Here is an 18,765-nt window from a genome sequence, read left to right as displayed (position 1 = left end):
ACTGGGCAGCAACTAGATTAAGCAGTTTTTCTCGCCCCACTGGATATTGCAGTCCTTAATATAGAGGTTTGACCCAGGTTTAAGGAACAATCTCCTGTATTGGAGTCTTCATAGAATCATAGAATATCAGGGTTGGAAGGGACCTCAGGAAGTCATCTAGTCAAACCCCCTGCTCAAAGTGGGACCAATCCCCAACTAAATCATCCCAGCTAGGGCTTTGTCAAGCCTGACCTTGAAAACCTAAGGAAGGAGATTCCACCACCTCTGTAGGTAACCAATTCCAGTGCTTCACCATCCTCCTAGTGAAAAAGTTTTTCCTAACATCCAACCTAAACCTCCCCCATTGTAACTTGAGACCATTACTCCTTGTTCTGTCATCTGGTATCACTGAGAACAGTCTAGATCCATCCTATTTGGAACCCCCTTTCAGGTAGTTGAAAGCAGCTATCAAATCCCCCCTCATTCTTCTCTTCTGCAGACTAAACAGTCCCACTTCCCTCAGCCTCTCTTCATAAGTCATGTGTTCCAGTCCCCTAAACATTTTTTTTGCCCTCCGCTGGACTCTTTCCAATTTTTCCACATCCTTCCTGTAGTGTGGGGCCCAAAACTGGACACAGTACTCCAGATGAGGACTTACCAATGTCGAATAGAGGGGAACAATCACGTCCCTCAATCTGCCCCTACTTATACAGGCCAAAGTGCTGTTAGCCTTCTTGGCAACAAGGGCACTCTGTTGACTCATAGCCAGCTTCTCGTCCACTGTAACCCCTTTAGGTCCTTTTCTGCAGAACTGCTGCCTAACCATTTGGTCCCTAGTCTGTAGCGGTGCATGGGATTCTTCCGTCCTAAGTTCAGGACTCTGCACTTGTCCTTGTTGAACCTTATCAGGTTTCCTTTGGCCCAATCCTCTAAATTGTCTAGGTCCCTCTGTATCCTATCCCTACCCTTCAGTGTATCTACCACTCCTCCCAGTTTAGTGTCATCTGCAAACTTGCTGAGGGTGCAATCCACACTGTCTTCCAGATCATTAATGAAGATATTGAACAAAACCGGCCCCAGGACCGACCTTTGGGGCACTCTGCTTGATACTGGCTGCCAACTAGACATGGAGCCATTGATCACTACCCATTGAGCCCAATGATCTAGCCAGCTTTCTATCCACCTTATAGTCCATTCTTCCAGCCCATACTACTTTAACTCTCTGGCAGGAATACTGTGGGAGACCGTATCAAAAGCTTTGCTAAAGTCAAGGAATAACACATCCACGGCTTTCCCCTCATCCACAGAGCCAGTTATCTTGTCATAGAAGGCAATTAGATTAGTCAGGCATGACTTGCCCTTTGGTGAATCCATGCTGACTGTTCCTGATCACTTTCCTCTCCCCTAAGTGCTTCAGAATTGATTCCTTGAGGATCTACTTCATGATTTTTTCCAGGGACTGAGGTGTGGCTGACTGGCCTGGAATTCCTCGGAACCTCCTTCCCTTTTTTAAAGATGGGCACTACATTAGCCTTTTTCCAGTCATCCGGGACCTCCCCCGCTCACCATAAGGTTTCAAAGATAATGTCCAATGGCTCTGCACTCACATCCGTCAACTCCTTTAGCACTCTCGGATGCAGAGCATCTGGCCCTATGGACTTGTGCTCGTCCAGCTTTTCTAAATAAATTCTGCTGCTCTCCTTTCTTTTTTGTGTCAGGATCCTGACCATCTCATGGTCACTGCCTCCCAGGTTCCCATCCACTTTTGCTTCCCCACTAATTCTTCCCAGTTTGTGAGCAGCAGGTCAAGAAGAGCTCTGCCCCTAGTTGGTTCCTCCAGCACTTGCACCAGGAAATTGTCCCCTACACTTTCCAAAAGCTTCCTGGATTGTCTGTGCACCGCTGTATTGCTCTCCCAGCAGATACTGGGGTGATTGAAGTCCCCCATGAGAATCAGGGCCTGTGATCTAGTAATTTATGTTAGTTGCCGGAAGAAAGCCTTATCCACCTCCTCCCCCTGGTCTGGTGGTCTATAGCAGACTCCCACCACGACATCATCCTTGTTGCTCACACGTCTAAACTTAATCTAGAGACTCTCAGGTTTTTCTGCAGTTTCATACCAGAGCTCTGAGCACTCATACTGCTCTCTTACATACAGTGCAACTCCCCCACCTTTTCTCCCCTGTCTGTCCTTCCAGAACAGTTTATATCCATCCATGACAGTATTCCAGTCATGTGAGTTATCCCACCAAGTCTCTGTTATTCCAATCACATCCTAATTCCTTGACTGTGCCAGGACTTCCAGTTCTCCCTGCTTGATTCCCAGGCTTCTTGCATTTGTGTATAGGCACTTAAAATAACTCCCTGATCGTCTTGCTTTCTCAGTATGAGGTAGGACTCCTCCCCTCTCGCGCTCTCCTGCTTGTGCTTCCTCCCATTATCCCACTTCCCACTTACCTCAGGGCTTTGTTCTCCTTCCCCCGGTGAACCTACTTTAAAGCCCTCCTCACTAGGTTAGCCAGCCTGCTTGCGAAGATGCTCTTCCCTCTCTTCATTAGGTGGAGCCCGTCTCTGCCTAGCACTCCTCCTTCTTGGAACACCATCCCATGGTCAAAGAATCCAAAGCCTTCTCTCCGACACCATCTGCATAGCCATTTGTTGATTTCCACGATTCAATGGTCTCTTCCTGGGCCTTTTCTTTCCACAGGGAGTATGGACGAGAATACCACTTGCACCTCAAACTCCTTTATCCTTCTTCCCAGAGCCATGTAGTCTGCAGTGATCCGCTCAAGAATGCTTGCAGCATAGGTCTTGGTTGCTTGCAGCATAGGTGGGGGCAGGAGAAGGGCCCAGTATGTGTCCACTCTGACTGTTTTATACTCTGTCCATGTGCTTGGAAAACACAAGTCCAGGCATGTCTGGGGGCCATTGCTGAGTGTCCAGGCAAGGTTCAGCAATTCCCCTGGTGTGGCCTCATGCAGGTGAGTCATTGCATTGTAGCTCCATTGCTGGACAATGGCTGTTGATGGGCTGTTTCACACCCAGCCTGGGCGTTGGTGACTTTCCTTGCTGTTGCTTCTAGGGAGCGAATATCTGGCTGATTCCCCAACTTCCAGCATGTTTTAGTGACCACCATACAACACAATTCTCATAACTTCATACGCATCAACGATACACATTTATAGACAGAGAATGACTTTCAGCAGATCATAACCTTTCCCCGATCCCTTACAAGGTATGCTTTATATGTAAAATCATGATTTTATGAAAATGAGGAATATGTGGGCTACAGTACGTTCCCCCAAGGTATAGAATGTCACAGAGGGAGAGGTGCCATTTTAAGTTATGGGGTGATGTTGTTACAAGATGAAATGGGTATAAACTGGCCATTAACAAGTTTAGGGTTGAAATTAGACCAAGGTTTCTAACCAGAGGAATGAAATTCTGGAGCAGCATCCCAAGGGGAGCAATGGGGGCAAAAAGCCGAACTGGCTTCAAGACTTGAGCGTATTAGGTTTATGGAGGGGATGGAATGAAGAGTTGACTGCAATGGCATGTGCTCCATCTGTGACTCTGATTAGCAAATATCTCCAATAGCCAGAGATGGGACACTAGATGGAGAGGGCTCAGAGGTTACTACAGAGAATTCTTTCCCAGGTGTCTAGCTGGTGGGTCTTGCCCACATGCTCAGGAGCCTCACTACCATATTTTGGGTCAGGAAGGAACTTTCTTCCAGGTCAGACTGGCCTTTACCACTCTGCAGCATCAGGCATGGGTCACTTGCTGGTTTGAATTAGAGTACATGGGGGGTTCTCTGTAACCTAAATTCTTGATTTAATTCTAAGTGGAACACAGGATCTGGTCCTAGAGGTGCATATAGCTGGACCGCTTGCTAATAGTGACCATAATATAATAAATTTTAACATCCCTGTGATGGGGAAAACACCACAGCAGCCCGCCATGGTAGTATTTAATTTCATAAAGGGGAACTACACCAAAATGAGGAAGTTAGTTAAACAGAAATTAAAAGGTACAGTGACAAAAGTGAAATCCCTGCAAGCTGCATGGAAACTTTTTAGACAACATAATAGAGGCTTAATTTAAATGTATACCCCAAATTAAAAAACATAGAGAACCAAAAAAGTGCCACTGTGGCTAAACAACAAAGTAAAAGAAGCAGTGAGAGGCAAAAAGGTATCCTTTGAAAAGTGGAAGTTAAATCCTACTGAGGAAAATGGAAAGGAGCATAAACTCTCGCAAGTGAAGTATAAAAATAGAATTAGGAAGGCCGAAAAGGAATTTGAAGAACATCTAGCCAAAGACTCAAAGTAATAGCAAATTTATTTTTACGTACATTAGAAGCAGGAAGTCTGCTAAACAACCAGTGGGGACACAGGATGATTGAGATGCTAAAGGAACACTCAAGGGCGATAAGGCCATTGTGGAGATACTAAATGAATTCTTTACATCAGTCTTTTCAGCTGAGGATGAGGGAGATTCCCAAACCTGAGCCATTCTTTTTAAGTGACAAATCTGAGGAACTGTCCCAGATTGAGGTGTATTAGAGGAGGTTTTGGAACAAATTGATAAATTAAACAGTAATAAGTCATCACGACCAGATGATGATACTCACCCAGGAGTTCTGAAGGAACTCATATCTGAAATTGCAGAACTACTAACTGTAGTCTGTAACCTATCATTTAAATCAGCTTCTGTACCAGATGACTGGAGGACAGCTAATGTGACACCAATTTTTAAAAAGGGCTCCAGGGGTTATCCTGGTAATTGCAGGCCAGTTAGCCTGACTTCCGCACCGGGTGAACTGGTTGAAACTATAGTAAAGAACAAAATTGTCAGAGACATAGATGAACATAATTTGTTGGGGAAGAATCAACATGGTTTTTTTTAAAGGAAAATCATGCCTCACCAATCTACTGGAATTCTTTGAGGGTGGCAACAAGCATGTGGACAAGGGAGATCCAGTTAATATAGTGGCTGGTTTCAGAGTGGTAACCATGTTAGTCTGTATCAGCAAAAACAGTGAGGAGTCCTTGTGGCACCTTAGAGACTAACCAATTGATTTGAGCATAAGCTTTCATGAGCTATAACACACTGTATCAGATGCATGAAATGAAAAATACAGTAGGCAGGTATAAATATACATCACATAAAAGATGCGAGTTGCCTTACCTCGCTGGGGGTCAGTGCTAATGAGGCCAATTCAATCAGGGTGGATGTGGCCCATTCCTAACAGTTGACAAGAAGGACTGAATATCAACAGAGGGAAAATTACTTTTTGTAGTGACCTAGCCACTCCGTCTTTATTCAGGCCTAATTTGATGGTGTCAAGTTTGCAAATTTATTCCAGTTCTGCAGTTTCTCATTGAAGTCTGTTTGAAGTTTTTTTGTTGAAGAATGGCCACTTTTAAGTCTGTTATTGAGTGTTCAGGGAGATTGAAGTGCTCTCCTACTGGTTTTTGAATGTTACAGTCCTTGGTGTGTGATTTGTGTCCATTTATTCTTTTGCGTAGAGACTGTCCAGTTTGGCCAGTGTACATGGCAGCGGGGCATAGCTGGCACATGATGGCATACATCACATTGGTAGATGTGCAGGTGAATGAGCCCCTGATAGTGTGGCTGATGTGGTTAGGTCCTATGATGGTATCCCTTGAATAGATATGCGGACAGAGTTGGCAACGGGCTTTGTTACAGGGACAATCCCTCACTCTCACAGACCTTGGGAGACAGGCCAGTCCTTGCTTACAGACAGCCCTCCAACCTGAAGCAAATACTCACCAGCAACCACACACCACACAACAGAAACACTAACCCAGGAACCAATCCTTGCAACAACCCCATTGCCATCTCTCTCTGCATATCTATTCAGTGCCCAAATAAATTGGTTAGTCTCTAAGGTGCCACAAGGACTCCACGTTATTTTAGTTAATATAGTGTATTTAGATTTTCAGAAAGCCTTTGTCAACGTCCCTCACCAAAGGCTCTTTAAGCAAAGTAAGCTGTCATGGGATAAGAGGGAAGATTGTCTCATGGATTGGTAACTGATTAAAAGCCAAATAAAGTGAGCTGTAGCTCACGAAAGCTTATGCTCAAATAAATTTGTTAGTCTCTAAGCTGCCACAAGTACTCCTTTTCTTTTTGCGAATACAGACTAACATGGCTGCTACTCTGAAACCTGATTAAAAGATAGGAAACAAAGGGTAAGAATAAATGATCAGTTTTCAGAATGGAGAGAGGCAAATAGTGGTGTCCCCCAGGGGTCTGTAGTGGGCCTAGTCCTATTCAGCATATTCATAAATTATCTGGAAAAAGGGCAAAAAGCGAGATGGCAACATTTGCAAATGATACAAAACTATTTAAGCTAGTTAAGTCCAAAGCAGACTGCACAGAGCTACAAAGGGATCTCACAAAACTGAGTGACTGGGCAACAAAATGGCAGATGAAATTCAATGTTTACAAATACAAGGTAATACACATTGGAAAACGTAATCTTAACTATGTATATAAAATGATGGGGTCTAAATTAGCTGTTACCACTCAAGAGAGAGATCTTGAAGTCATTGTGGATAGTTCTTGGAAAACATCCATCAGTGTGCAGCAGCAGTCATAAAGTGAACAGAATGTTGGGAATCATAAGGAAAGGGATAGATAATAAGACAGAAAATATCATGTTGGCTCTATAGAAATCCATGGTGCGCCCACATCTTGAATACTGCGTGCAGATGTGGTCGCCCCATCTCAAAAAAGATACATTGGAATTGGAAAAAGTTCAGAGAAGGGCAACAAAAATGAGGAGGGGTCTGGAACGGCTGCCGTGTGAGGAGAGAGTAATAAGACTGGGAGTGTTCAGTATGGAAAAGAGGCGACTAAGGAGGGAGATGATCGAGGTCTATAAAATCATGACTGGTGTGGAGAAGTGAATAAGGACGTGTTATTTACTCCTTCTCATAACACAAGAAATAGGGGTCACCCCATGAAATTAATAGGCAGCAGGTTTAAAACCAACAAAAGGAAGCATTTTTTCACACAATGCACAGTCAACCTGTGGAACTCCTTGCCAGAGGATGTTGTGAGGCCAAGACTATAACAGGGTTCAAAAAAGAACTAGATAAATTGATGGAGGATAGGTCCATCAATGGCCATTAGTCAGGATGGGCAGGGATGGTGTCCCTAGCCTCTGTTTGCCAGAAGCTGGGAATGAGCGACAGGGGATGGATCACTTGATGATTCCCTGTTCTGTTCATTCCCTCTGGGGCACCTGGCATTGGCCACTGTCGGAAGACAGGATACTGGGCTAGATGGATCTTTGATCTGACCCAGTATGGCCTTTCCTATGTTCTTATGTAACCTGAAGTCTTTAAATCAAGATTTGAGGGCTTCACTATCTCAGCCAGAGGTGAGGGGTCTATTACAGGAGTGGATGGGTGCGGTTCTGTGGCATGCGATGTGCAGGAGGTCAGACTAGATCATGACGGTTCCTTCTGGCCTTAAAGTCTGAGTCTAAGTACTGCACTTTAAATGCATACCGTTAGGTAACTTGGTTTAACTTTGCATGTCAATAAGCCCTCAGACTGTCAGACTTGGGAGAGTTTGTTCTGTAAATGCCCAGCCCACCCGAAAGTGCTGTAATAAAAAATAGCGCATTTAGAAAGGCAATTGCAGTTTTGTGCGGCATATGCAGAGTTCTTGCACCATGGAGCAAGGAGGCGATAGTCCCTGGCTAGGGTTATGTCGACACAGCAAAAAGAGTTGTGTATTAAATCAGGTTAGCTAACCCACTTTAGCTAACTCAGGTTAAAATAGAGAAGACATGGCAGCTTGGCTTTTAACGTGAGCCAGCTGCTCGAATTCAACTGCTGGCTCCCCACCAGGCTTTAACTCGAGCTGCAAACCCTCATTAAAGCCATGTTGACATATCTTCGCTACTATTTTAACCTGAGGTAGCTAACCTAGGTTAACTAATCGGACTTAAGAACACACCTTTTTTGTAAAAAGAAAAGGAGTACCAGTGGCACCTTAGAGACTAACAAATTTTCTTTTTGCGAATACAGACTAACACGGCTGCTACTCTGAAACCTTTTTTGTAGTGTAGATACCCTGTGTGGCTCAGATGATGCCGCGTGGAAATACATCAGTATTATCTATTCCTTAATGTCTCATTGGCTCCACCTGCCAGTGATCAGACTCGGATCTGTCCACTGTGCCCCACGAGTCTGTTTCTCCATTTTTCACCCGGGGCAATATCGGGCAACTTCCTCGTTCCTGGGGGTAGTGCAGGGTCTGTTCATTTACTTCTCCGGCTCAGCCTGCAGTTAAGGGTTGGCCTCACCAAGGCAACGTGGGCTTGCTAACTAGTCCTACAGCTCCATTTGCTGGGGCCTGGATGGTGAAGGTGATGGATCATCTGAATGCCTGTGGTTTGGGTGAGAGGGATCTGGTTTGGGCTTCATCTGGGCGAGACTGGGGTGGTGATTCTAGGACCTCCCTCTTTTTGCCTGCCCTTTGTTACTCAGATTAGCCCTCCGGGTCTTGTTGAGTGCTCTGAGAGCAGCAGTGCCTGAGAGCAGTTCATACCAACTGGGCTTGCTGTAAAGTTGCTGACCACCACTGTTGCATTTTGGGCTTCCCCACAGCGATCCAGGTGTTTCACCTTGAGGCTGGGCATGGCCTTTGTGGGGCTGTGCCCACAGAGCACTCTGCAGCTGGTGCAGGATGCTTGGCAAAGCCTCTGACGGGGAGCATGACACTGCTCTGCGATCTGCCCTGGCTCCCAAGTCTCTTTTAGAGGTCATGAAAGGTGATGGATTCAACCTATAAACCTTTCATGATTTTGGCCTTTGCTGCTGCAGTAATGCATGGGAATCAGTGAGGTGTCAGCCGACCAGTGCCCTGGTTTAGTTAGGAAAGGGCTGCGGGCAAGATGCCAGCGAGGGACCCTTGGTTCTGGAATTCACTTCTGCCCTTGGCCTAGTCTTCCAGAACTGTTTCAAGGCTCCTCTGTTTTCCTGTCCTGCTGGCTTGGGTGACTTGTGAAGGGAAGATTATTAGTCAGTCCTGATGGGTTGGGAGGATTTTGCCACTGATGTTGAAGTGCCCTGATAGTAGATAAGACATCTAAGTTGTACCTTAACTCAGGTTAAAAGAGCAGCGAGGACAAGGCCACTCGGGTCTGAACTCCTTTTAGCAGCTTGAATTCAGCCCCAGGCTCCTGTATAGGCTGTAACCTGAGGTAAAACCTGAGTTGCTTTGTTCTCCTTGCTCTTCTAACCTGAGTTAGCTAGCCCAAGTTCACATCATCGCCTCTTTCTGCAGGGAAAATGCACTCAGCATTTTCTAGTTCTGGGAGCACGAGGCTGGGTGCCAGACTCCTGGGATCTAATTCCAGCTCTGATACTGACTTGCTGTTTGGCTTTGGGAAAATCACTGTCCCCCCAATGCCTCGGTTTCCCTGTTTGCAAAATACTGGCAGTACTTCCCTGCCTTGCAGGAGACATCTGAAGTTGAAAAGTCAACACATTCATGATGTTGAGACCTTGTTTCCAAAAGTCTCGGACGTCTGAAACACCCTGGCTTCCCTTCCAGTGCTTCCTGTGAACAGGGTGGATGCTCCTGGCTCTCTCTCCAAGCGTTTTGCTGCACGCACCCCATGTCTCTCACTTTCTAACTTAGGCGGCTGAAAGGACAAAAGACAACCCTTTCCGAGGGCTCTTAGGTGGCTCCTTCTTTCCCAGGTTGTGCACATCCACAGACGGTGCACTTGGACATGATAATTCTGTACTCTGCAGTGCTCCTCTCCCTGTTCTGATCTCTGTCCATTTCTCTTTCCGTAGTGCTCAGTATTGGTGAGGGTGGCTTCTGGGAAGGAACCGTGAAAGGACGGACCGGTTGGTTCCCAGCAGAATGCGTTGAGGAAGTGCAGATGCGGCAATATGATCCACGGCAAGGTAAGCTTTCCTTCTCGGGTAGAGTAACTGTCTCAGATGCTGGGCTGAGTGCTTCCTCTGCAAGGCAGCTGTGTCCAGCCCCCATCAATTCAGACTTGTTGACTTCCACTTACACAAAATTCTCAGGCTGCCCATCTTCTGCCCAGCCCAGAAACTGAAACCCACAAAATAACAGAAGTTTCAGTCTAGTCAGTTTGTCACTGATTCTCTTACTGCTCCCAGTCCAGAGTTCCCACCTGCAGCACTTCCAGTATTGTGACCTATGTGCTTGCCACCCTGTGGGAGCCTTATTTAGTCATACAGGGCAACGGCTTCAAATCCTACCACTGATTTTTTGGGTGCCAAATTTGAGATGATTCAGATGTCCCCAAATGAGTGGCTGTAGCGCTTTCAGCAGTGGCTGTTGGTGTGATACAGCCTGTGGTTCACAGGAGCTCCTGTCCCCTTAATCAGGTCTCAGCTTGTGTTTGTGTAGGAAGCCAACTCCCATGTGCATCTTATGCTTTCCTCACACCGTTTGAACACAAGACGCACTGAAGGCAAAGCGGCTGAGTGACATAGAGCTGGTTTGCTTCCCCTGCCAAGTGCCTTTTACGGTGCCATGTGCAGACATTGGCTTAGTGAGCAATTGCTCACCTCAGGAAGCTCTGGCTTCCTGGAATAGCACCTAGCATGGCACGAGTGGCTAGCAAGGGGCCAGTCTATCTGGTGCTTTCCATACATCTGAAAAAAGACACAAGTTTCATCTCATCCTCCAAAGAGGTTCCATGTGTAGGCAGGGCCTTCTGGGACGGAGGTATGGTCATGGCAGAACCCTTCCAACAGCTGTGTAAAACAGGCAGCTTGCTGACTCTGTGCAGAGGGCCGTGGCAGGCGCTGGTGTGGAGTCCTCGAGTGCCCGTGGACTGCACTGTTGATGAACATCCTGCAAGGCTTGTATGGTGCATCAGCTCTGCTAGAGTTCAGACTGAGAAGGCCTTTCTGTTCAAAGGGTCACTCTTCTAATTGTGCTAAAATGCACATGCTTACTGAGATTGCCTTGGAATGTGGTATGCCGCATGGGGTAGGGGGAGTGATCCAAATTTGGGGTCACATGAGCAAAGGGTTCCTGAGGTACAGCTCCCCGCACCAGTTCTGGAGGTTGACAGATTTTACCAGTGTTGTTTGCACACACCAGGGGCTCAAACTGTGGCTCTGATTTTCCCTCGTTTGATCTCAGTTGCCTGACTTTGGTCCCAGCTAGTGCAAGATTCCCACAGCCTCTTGGGAGAAACAAAGTAGAAACATTATTAAAGGAAGAGTTTAGCTCTCTGTGTTAGCACATGCTAAACACTCGCACACCAGACTGCAACACATGCGTGCAGAAAGACTAGCCAAGAGTTTCAGGCCAGCCAGCTTTCACATGACCTGAGTGGCTTAGGAGCATGCTGTGGCTGGACTTAAGCAAGCTACTGTTGGGCTTTGCAAGTTCAAACCCAACCTTGGCAGAAAATGTAAAGTGGACCTGTTGCTACACGCTGCCTCAAGCAAATGTGTGTGTGGGGGTGTAGTCTGAGTAGAGCGGAAATTCAGGAGGTGCTGAAACTATTCTAATGACGTGAATTTTTGCGGGGAGGGGGATATGGGGTTGCGTGGGCAGAGGGACGCTGGAGGAATGATATGGGGCTGGGTTGCAGGGTGCATGGTGGGGACCATGTCAGGCCCACTTCTCCCCGTGTGTGTGTGTGTGTGTGTGTGTGTGTGTGTGTGCTGAGGACTGGGAACCTGCCCCATGGGACCTCTGTTCCTATTGCCATGTGTTCCTGGGGCCTTTCCCTGCCCCTCTTGTCAGCTGGGGATTCCTGCCCTTGAGGCTGTCTAAGCCCCTCTCCCTGCCCCAAGAGGGTGAAGGCTGACACTCTGAGGGGTTGGAGCCCCTCTCCACGTGAGCCCTGCTGCTTTGTGTGGGAAGTTCACCAAGCGCACTGAGACAGAGCTGAGAATGGGCTTGCTTGGGGCATTGCACCGGCTAGCAAGTGCCCTCACTGGGGTGGGGTGTGAGATGAACGGAGCAGTTTGTGTGCCTCAGAACCATTGTTTCAGGCTGTCTTCATCTCCAGGGGCTGTCCTGGCTCAGCTAGGAGCAGGCCACTTCGCTCCGAGTCTCGTATACTGCAGCTGTATGTGTGCGGCTCGTTCCCACCATCCTTCCCCTGTTCTTCCTCAAATGTCCCATCTTAGGACTAGCCAGTGCCGCACGCCTGAGCATAGCAAAGCGGTTGCTGATTCATTTTGTGCAGTAGCTTACAGGAGTGCCAGCTCCACTTGAGTTCGTAGCTGTTGCCTGGGGGAAAGGTGAAGGCCGGAGAGCAGCAAGAGGGGTTTGCCAGCTGATCTCTCAGGGCTAGAGAGGGCTGAAGGCAGAGCAACGATGGAGGGACTTAGCCACTGATGTCTCCATGCTGGAGAGCTAGAGCCAGAGGGCTGGAAAGGGGTGCGAGTTGGGGAAGGGAGGGTCCTGATGCAGATGAGCTCCCAGTAGAGAGGCTCCTCTTGCTGAGAAGAGCCGGGTTGCACTCCGGCCGGAAGGGCTGGGGTGGTGTGGAAAAGGCAAAGGGGAGCCTTTGAAATGTGAAGTATTAGATAATACTTTCATTGGAACAGCCTCCCTTGATCCCGCCCCCTTTAATCATAGAATCATAGACTATCAAGATTGGAAGGGACCTCAGGAGGTCATCTAGTCCAACCCCCATTAGGTATTGTAGCACCTGTGGGATACAAATTCACTCACTGAATTTGTATCCCACTCTCTCACTTTAGCTGGAGAGAGTCTTAAAAGGGAAAACCCCTGGTTTGACAGTCTCTTATATGGTGCTAACTGTCCTTGTGGGGAACAGAGACGCTAGCTGAGATGGGTGCTGCTGCTGTCAAAGTCCAAACCCATTTTTTCTGCGGTGGGGGTTGGGATTCATCTGGGGTGGTGATGTCATGTGGGTTCCTTTCTGTGGGACAGGAAGCTGCTCAGGACATTCCTCTGACACAGTCCAGGGCCACACAAGGTGTTGGTGTTGGTGAGGACATCCATGATGGTGGAGCTTGCATCAGTACTCTCCATCGGTTCTTCTAGGTGTTCTTTTCCCCATAGTCCTTTTTGTTCTTTTAAGACCCCAAAAGGGAGTGATGGGTGGAATAGCCCCTTCCTTTATTAGTTTGTCTTCCATTTAGGCCCAATATCCAACACACCAATTTTGGGTTAATTAATTTCTGATCCCATGCCTTGTTCTGTTTTTACCAAGCATGAGTTCAATACAATCCTTGAATTCTATCAACATGAACTAATTTAGTTTGTCTGGTTGTCTTGCACCTGTTTATAGCACTTTTTATTGAAAATAACTTGACCTGCTTTCCATGGTAAATTCTGAAGCAGGCCAAAGTTAGAGACTGATTGTCACAACAACCCAGCAGGGGGAATCAGTTCTGAATACCTTGGACTGTGTTCAGAGTAGCAGCCGTGTTAGTCTGTATTCGCAAAAAAGAAAAGGAGTACTTGTGGCACCTTAGAAACTAACAAATTTATTTGAGCATAAGCTTTCGTGAGCTACATGCATCCGATGAAGTGAGCTGTAGCTCACGAAAGCTTATGCTCAAATAAATTTGTTAGTCTCTAAGGTGCCACAAGTCCTCCTTTTCTTTCTTGGACTGTGTGAAGCTCTTAAGGAGCCCTGAGAAGGGGAACTGATGCAGGGCTGCTGTAGAGCCACCACAGGCCACAAGGGGGCACTCTGGAGGCAGCATACCCAGTTAGGATTATAGGGCAGTGCTGGCTCCACTGTATGGTTGAGCACGACTTTCTGGTTAAAGGATGCCTCTCCTAAGTTCTCTAAACTCAGCATGCTTACTCAGAGTGGCCTGAAAGGTTCTGTGATTCGTGGGAGGGTGAATGGTCCAAATTTGGGTTCATCTGAGCAAATAGTTCCCAAGATATAGATCCCTGGGGGAAAAACAGTATTTTACAAAATCTGACAACTTCTTTGCATAGATCTGAGGATCAAACCCTGGCCCTGATTTGTCCATCACTTTAGCCCTTGCCTCAGCTAGTGCATGGCACCCACTGTCCCTTTGAGGAAGCAACACAAAGTTATTAAAGGAAGAGTTCAGCTCTCTAGAATGGGGTTTGCAATCAGTTGTGTGCTGAGACTGAAAGGTGCATGCACAGCAAGATGACGAAGGGGACTGGCAGACATAGTACCTGTGGTCATTGAACCTGCGCTGTACCCATGCAATCAATGTAAATTCAAACCTTACCCGGGGCACAAATTGTGAGAATGAACTGTTGACAAGTTGCTCCTGTCCATCTCTTTCCAGGGTTCTGTACTTTTGGGGAATGTGCCCTGCAGACTTGCATGGCTAACGTCCAGGGGCTCTTTTCTGAAAGGTAATAAATCTCACATGCTGCACAGCTATGTGAGAACAATTTCTGGTCATGCTGCTATTTTCTACCTGCTGATTTATTATAGCACAGAGTCACAGCATCGTATATTCTCAGGCCAGCAAGGATCTTTGTGATTAATCTAGTCTGACTATGGTATAATACAGGCCATAGGATTTCCCTAAATTAACTCCTGTTTGAGCCAGAGCCTGTCTATTAGAAAATGATCCAGGTGCCCTGGACTGTGAGTTACCCCCTGCCTCTCATGCAAGGTAGCCTTGCCTGTGTCTGGCCGGGTGCCAGCTCCTTAGAAGCACCAAACTCTCAGGCACTCTTCTCTGGGCTAGGCCAGCCCTGTCCTTGCCTTGCAGGTTATTAAGAGGGGCACCTGAGTCCCTTTGAATTGTTCCCTGTGAGATCCAGCTCCTGAGACTAGTTCCTCACAGAAATCCACATCCTCTGCCCCCAAAGGAGCAGCTTAGCCCAGTTTTACCTGAAATCATTGCTGCTGTATTACACACAGCACGTGTGAGCATTGACAACAAAACAAAAGTGCATTTTATTAAGAAAGACTGGAGGGTTAAGTAGAGGTGAGAGAGGGGTGGAAACCTGGTTACACTACAAAACATAACCCAAACCTGCATCTACACTGAGTAGTCACCTTTCCTATCTAACCAAGCACATTTCTCTTCCCCCACCCACCTCCCAAACAGGTTCAGTCTGTGACAGAGGTGGGTGGTTTCCCAGGAAGCAGGATCCATTTTTTCAAGAGATCATCCCTGCTCCCCAAGATGTCTTCTCCAGGAAAGGCTAAAGTGCTTTTCCCCTCCCTGTTATACGGGAATGGTCTTGTGGCTTCCCTCAGAGACAGGGTGGATCTCTGTCTGTTGTGCTGTTCCTCTTGTCTCTCTCAGTGGTTGTGATTGTTTGTGGTTGTCCTGGCTGGTTTATCATTGAAAGTCTCGGGATGGAGCAAGGCTACTTTATTGAGCCTTTGGTTCCATCACCAGCAAACAAGGCTGGGTGACAGCTCGCACCCCTGGCATAATGCAGTGTTGCTGCTGCCCATCTCTCCGGGTTTTATACTGCCTCACAACACTGTAGTACCCAAGTGCCTCCCACATAAACACTATAGCAATAGCGAAGTCCATAGAGGCCTTTCTGGGGCCTCTGATGCTCCTCCCTTTTCAGGGTAAAGGCTCTGATTGGGGTTGGGCTTGTAACTTTATTTTATTAAAAAAACCCTATGTACTTTGGGTTGGAGGGCTTTAGGCTGACTCTGGGGGGATTGGTTGGTTTGGGATTTGAGCGGTAAAATTGAGGGTGCTAATGTGAGTTTTGTTGCCATGATGTAAAAGCCTTTTTGAAGAAGGTTTTTCAGCTTTTCCAAAAGAGAGTCAGACTGTGGGGTCACCGAATCTCTGGATCTGTACCAGCTGCCAGATGCTTTGTCCTGCGCTTTGTGCCTGTGTTTTCCCAGGGGAGTGCAGCATTATGGTGGCTCATAGATTGAAATTTGGTGTGGCCATTCACAGATCTTTGGTGTGGCAGCTGATCTTAAATATGTCTGGGGCTTGTTCCATTAATTGCTTTGAAAATTAGAACCAAGACATTAAACTCACATTTGAAACTGATGGGGAGCCCAGTGGATGGACTTGAGCACAGGCTGGATGTGCTCATGGTGGTCTAGGCCATGGAGGAGGCAGGCAGGCACATTCTGTGCCAGCTGGAGCCTGTGCATCATCTTCACATTCAGTTTCAGATGCACAATGAGTGGCAGGTGATCCAGGTAACAAACGCATGTTTTACTGTGGCCCACTCCTTGTTGGAGAGGAGGGGACAAGTTTCCTAGCAAGGGGAATCTTTCACCCAGAAGGTGAATGAAGCTGGGTTTTAGGTTCAGATGCTACCCAGTTTCCCAGCTTAGTGAAGAGTCAAACAGGACCCCAACACTTCACACCATTTAGACAAGTGGGGGCTGTGCAACTTCAAAGGACGGTGAGGACAGTGTCCCAGCTAATTCTTTGGAGCACTTTCTCCTTCCCAACCAGCATCACTTCAGTTTTACCTGCATTCAGCTTGAGCCAGCTGCTTTCTCTCCAAGAGCTGATTTCTTGTAGAATTCGGACGTGTCTGTAATGGCCGCGTTGCATCGGTGAAGAAGATGATGTAGAGTTGAGTGTCATGGGTATGCTGTTGGCAGCTCACTGTCTCCCAGTTCTCATGTGGATACTGGAGAGAAGTAGACAATATGGGCCCCTCTGCAGGCAAGGAGCGCTTGCCCGTCACTCTACTGAGCTCGCTGGGCCCTTCATTCTGGCTGTGTCATGTTGGTGGGTTAGCAGTACCTTGCAGCCTCCTGAGTCAGAGGCTGCAGAGAGGCCCAGCAGTCTGTGCATGGAGCACTTGCCTGTCCCTGGCCTTATGAGGGGGGTAGTCTCTAGTGCTGCTAGAGCCATCTCTGTGCTGTGCCCTGGTCTGAAGCCTGATTGGGAGGCATCCAATATGGTGGCTGATGTCGCATCTTGCTGGAGCTTGGTGATTATGACTTTCTCAGTTATTTTGCCCAGGAATGGAAGGTAGTGACAGGTGGTCGTTTGAGAGAGCTTAATGACTGATCAAGGCTTCGTGAGGAGAGGGTGAACTATTGCGCATTTGAAGGGGTTTGATAGAAGCCTTGCTCTGAAGGAGGCATTGACTGTTTCCATTAGTAATGGGTGTAGTTGTTCTTCACCATCTTTCACCAGCCAGGAGGGGAATAGATCCTTTTCACAGGTAATGGCACCAATATTTTTCAGAGTTTCTTGAGTTTTGTCATGTGTAATGGGGCCAAACCCAGATAGGGGTAGTGGGGTAGATAATATTCACTGTTGAGGGGTGGAACTTTCTTTCCTATTTTCATGTGTATTCAGTTGTTCTTAGCAACAAAGTATACTGACAGCTCTTCACAGCGGGAGATGCCTGGGTCTGGTGCCTAGGCTCTGAAGTGGGTTGATTAGCGGGCTCAATATGCAAAATAACTCTGCTGTCCTTGATTCTGTGTCGTTGATTGTGGAGGAGGAGGAGGAGATTTGTTTTGCCTACTTTACTGCAGTGGTGAAATCCTGTCAGGGTTGTTTGTGCGGCATTCAGAATACTTGGTGTGCTACTAGCGTTCTAACTTTCCTATGCATCGCATTTGCCATAGTTCATCTATGAACTATGGTGATCTTCTCAGTCAGTGGGGTGGGGGAGAGCTGGCAGCTTGGGGCCAAGGCATCTGTGGTAGTGGACATCAGGTGAACATGTTGTGGTACTAACTCATCTGTGCCTTGGGCTGCTTCTTGTAGGGCAAGTTGGAAACCTAGCGGTTCAAGAATCTTGGGAGGCACCAGCTTTGGCTTTTCACTGCCCTGGAGGGAAGGAGGGAAGTCTCTGAGCTCTGCCTGGGTATTGGAGATGTCACCTACAGGAGAGGGGTATGTTGGTGACATCTCCAATGTCTAGTCCAAAGCCAAAGATAGGATCCAGTGTATGTCTGGCTGCACATGTGGATCCAGAGACTGCCTGCAAGAATGCCATACTTTCTGTGTGCTCAGTAAGGTCAAGTACTATTGCATCTTTTGCATTGTCAATATGGAGACGGAAGTCTCCAAAGCCATGAATTCTGGGTGACTCCAGTACTGTGCTGGGCAGAATCTCTGGGAGATCCTCCAGAAAATAGACCAGGTTTCTGTCTGGAGGTCTGTATCCCATTAGGAGCCTAGATCCCTCTTGTGCTTTGCCTCACAGAACACAGGGATGTACTTAAATGTGTTTGTTTCTGGGGTGGAACATCTTCTGTATCTGAGTTTGGAGAGGAACAGGAGAGCTTCTGTCTCCTCTTTTTTTTTCATGGTGCATTCTGGGGTCTCTCTTGGCCTCTAGTGTATAGAGTATCCTCTGGGAGGCTTGGTGTGTTAGGGTAGGGATGGAGGTGGCATTGAACCATATCTGTGATGCAAGTAAGGATGGGACTTCATCCAAAATGGGATAATGCATGGTGCAGTCAGGAGCTAATGTGGCCAGTAGCCCTGCAGATGAGAGCCTTTAGGAAGCCATCTAGGCACACAGAGGCAGTGCAATTGCTGGTCCCAGCTGTGTCCCTGCTGGTCATATGAAAGGACTAGTGGAAAAGAGGCCAATTGCAGTGATGGCCCTGACAGGACCAGAGAGGAGGTGGCTGCCCTGTCTCTAGCCCATCCCTCAGCTCATCACATCGGAGCTGGATGGCTGCAGGGAAGAGCCTACAACCTGGGCATTTCTGAAGTCAATGAAGCCCTCTGCGGGCTTGTCTACACTACAGGCATTAAAGCAGCACAGCTATGGCACAACGACTCTGCCACTACTGAGCCGTAGTTCAGGCTCTTCCTATAGCAGTGGAAGGGTTTTTTGTTG

The 18,765-nt window shown here is 47.4% G+C and overlaps 1 protein-coding gene across 2 annotated transcripts in view; it reads left to right on the top strand.

Annotated features, from left to right (window-relative positions):
• SHANK3 (SH3 and multiple ankyrin repeat domains 3) overlaps positions 1 to 18,765 on the top strand; it is a 695,549-nt gene that overhangs the window by 474,202 nt on the left and 202,582 nt on the right. For both annotated transcript variants that reach the window (XM_043500373.1, XM_043500369.1), the window contains exon 14: positions 9,828 to 9,941. In XM_043500373.1, the coding sequence (XP_043356308.1) occupies positions 9,828 to 9,941 (114 nt within the window). The remainder of the gene's footprint in view (positions 1 to 9,827; positions 9,942 to 18,765) is intronic.

This window comes from Dermochelys coriacea, chromosome 1, assembly GCF_009764565.3.
Source record: "Dermochelys coriacea isolate rDerCor1 chromosome 1, rDerCor1.pri.v4, whole genome shotgun sequence".
NCBI classification, from domain to species: domain Eukaryota; kingdom Metazoa; phylum Chordata; order Testudines; family Dermochelyidae; genus Dermochelys; species Dermochelys coriacea.
The sequence above is the reverse complement of the archived record's forward strand: the minus strand, read 5'-3'. Positions and strand labels throughout refer to the sequence as shown.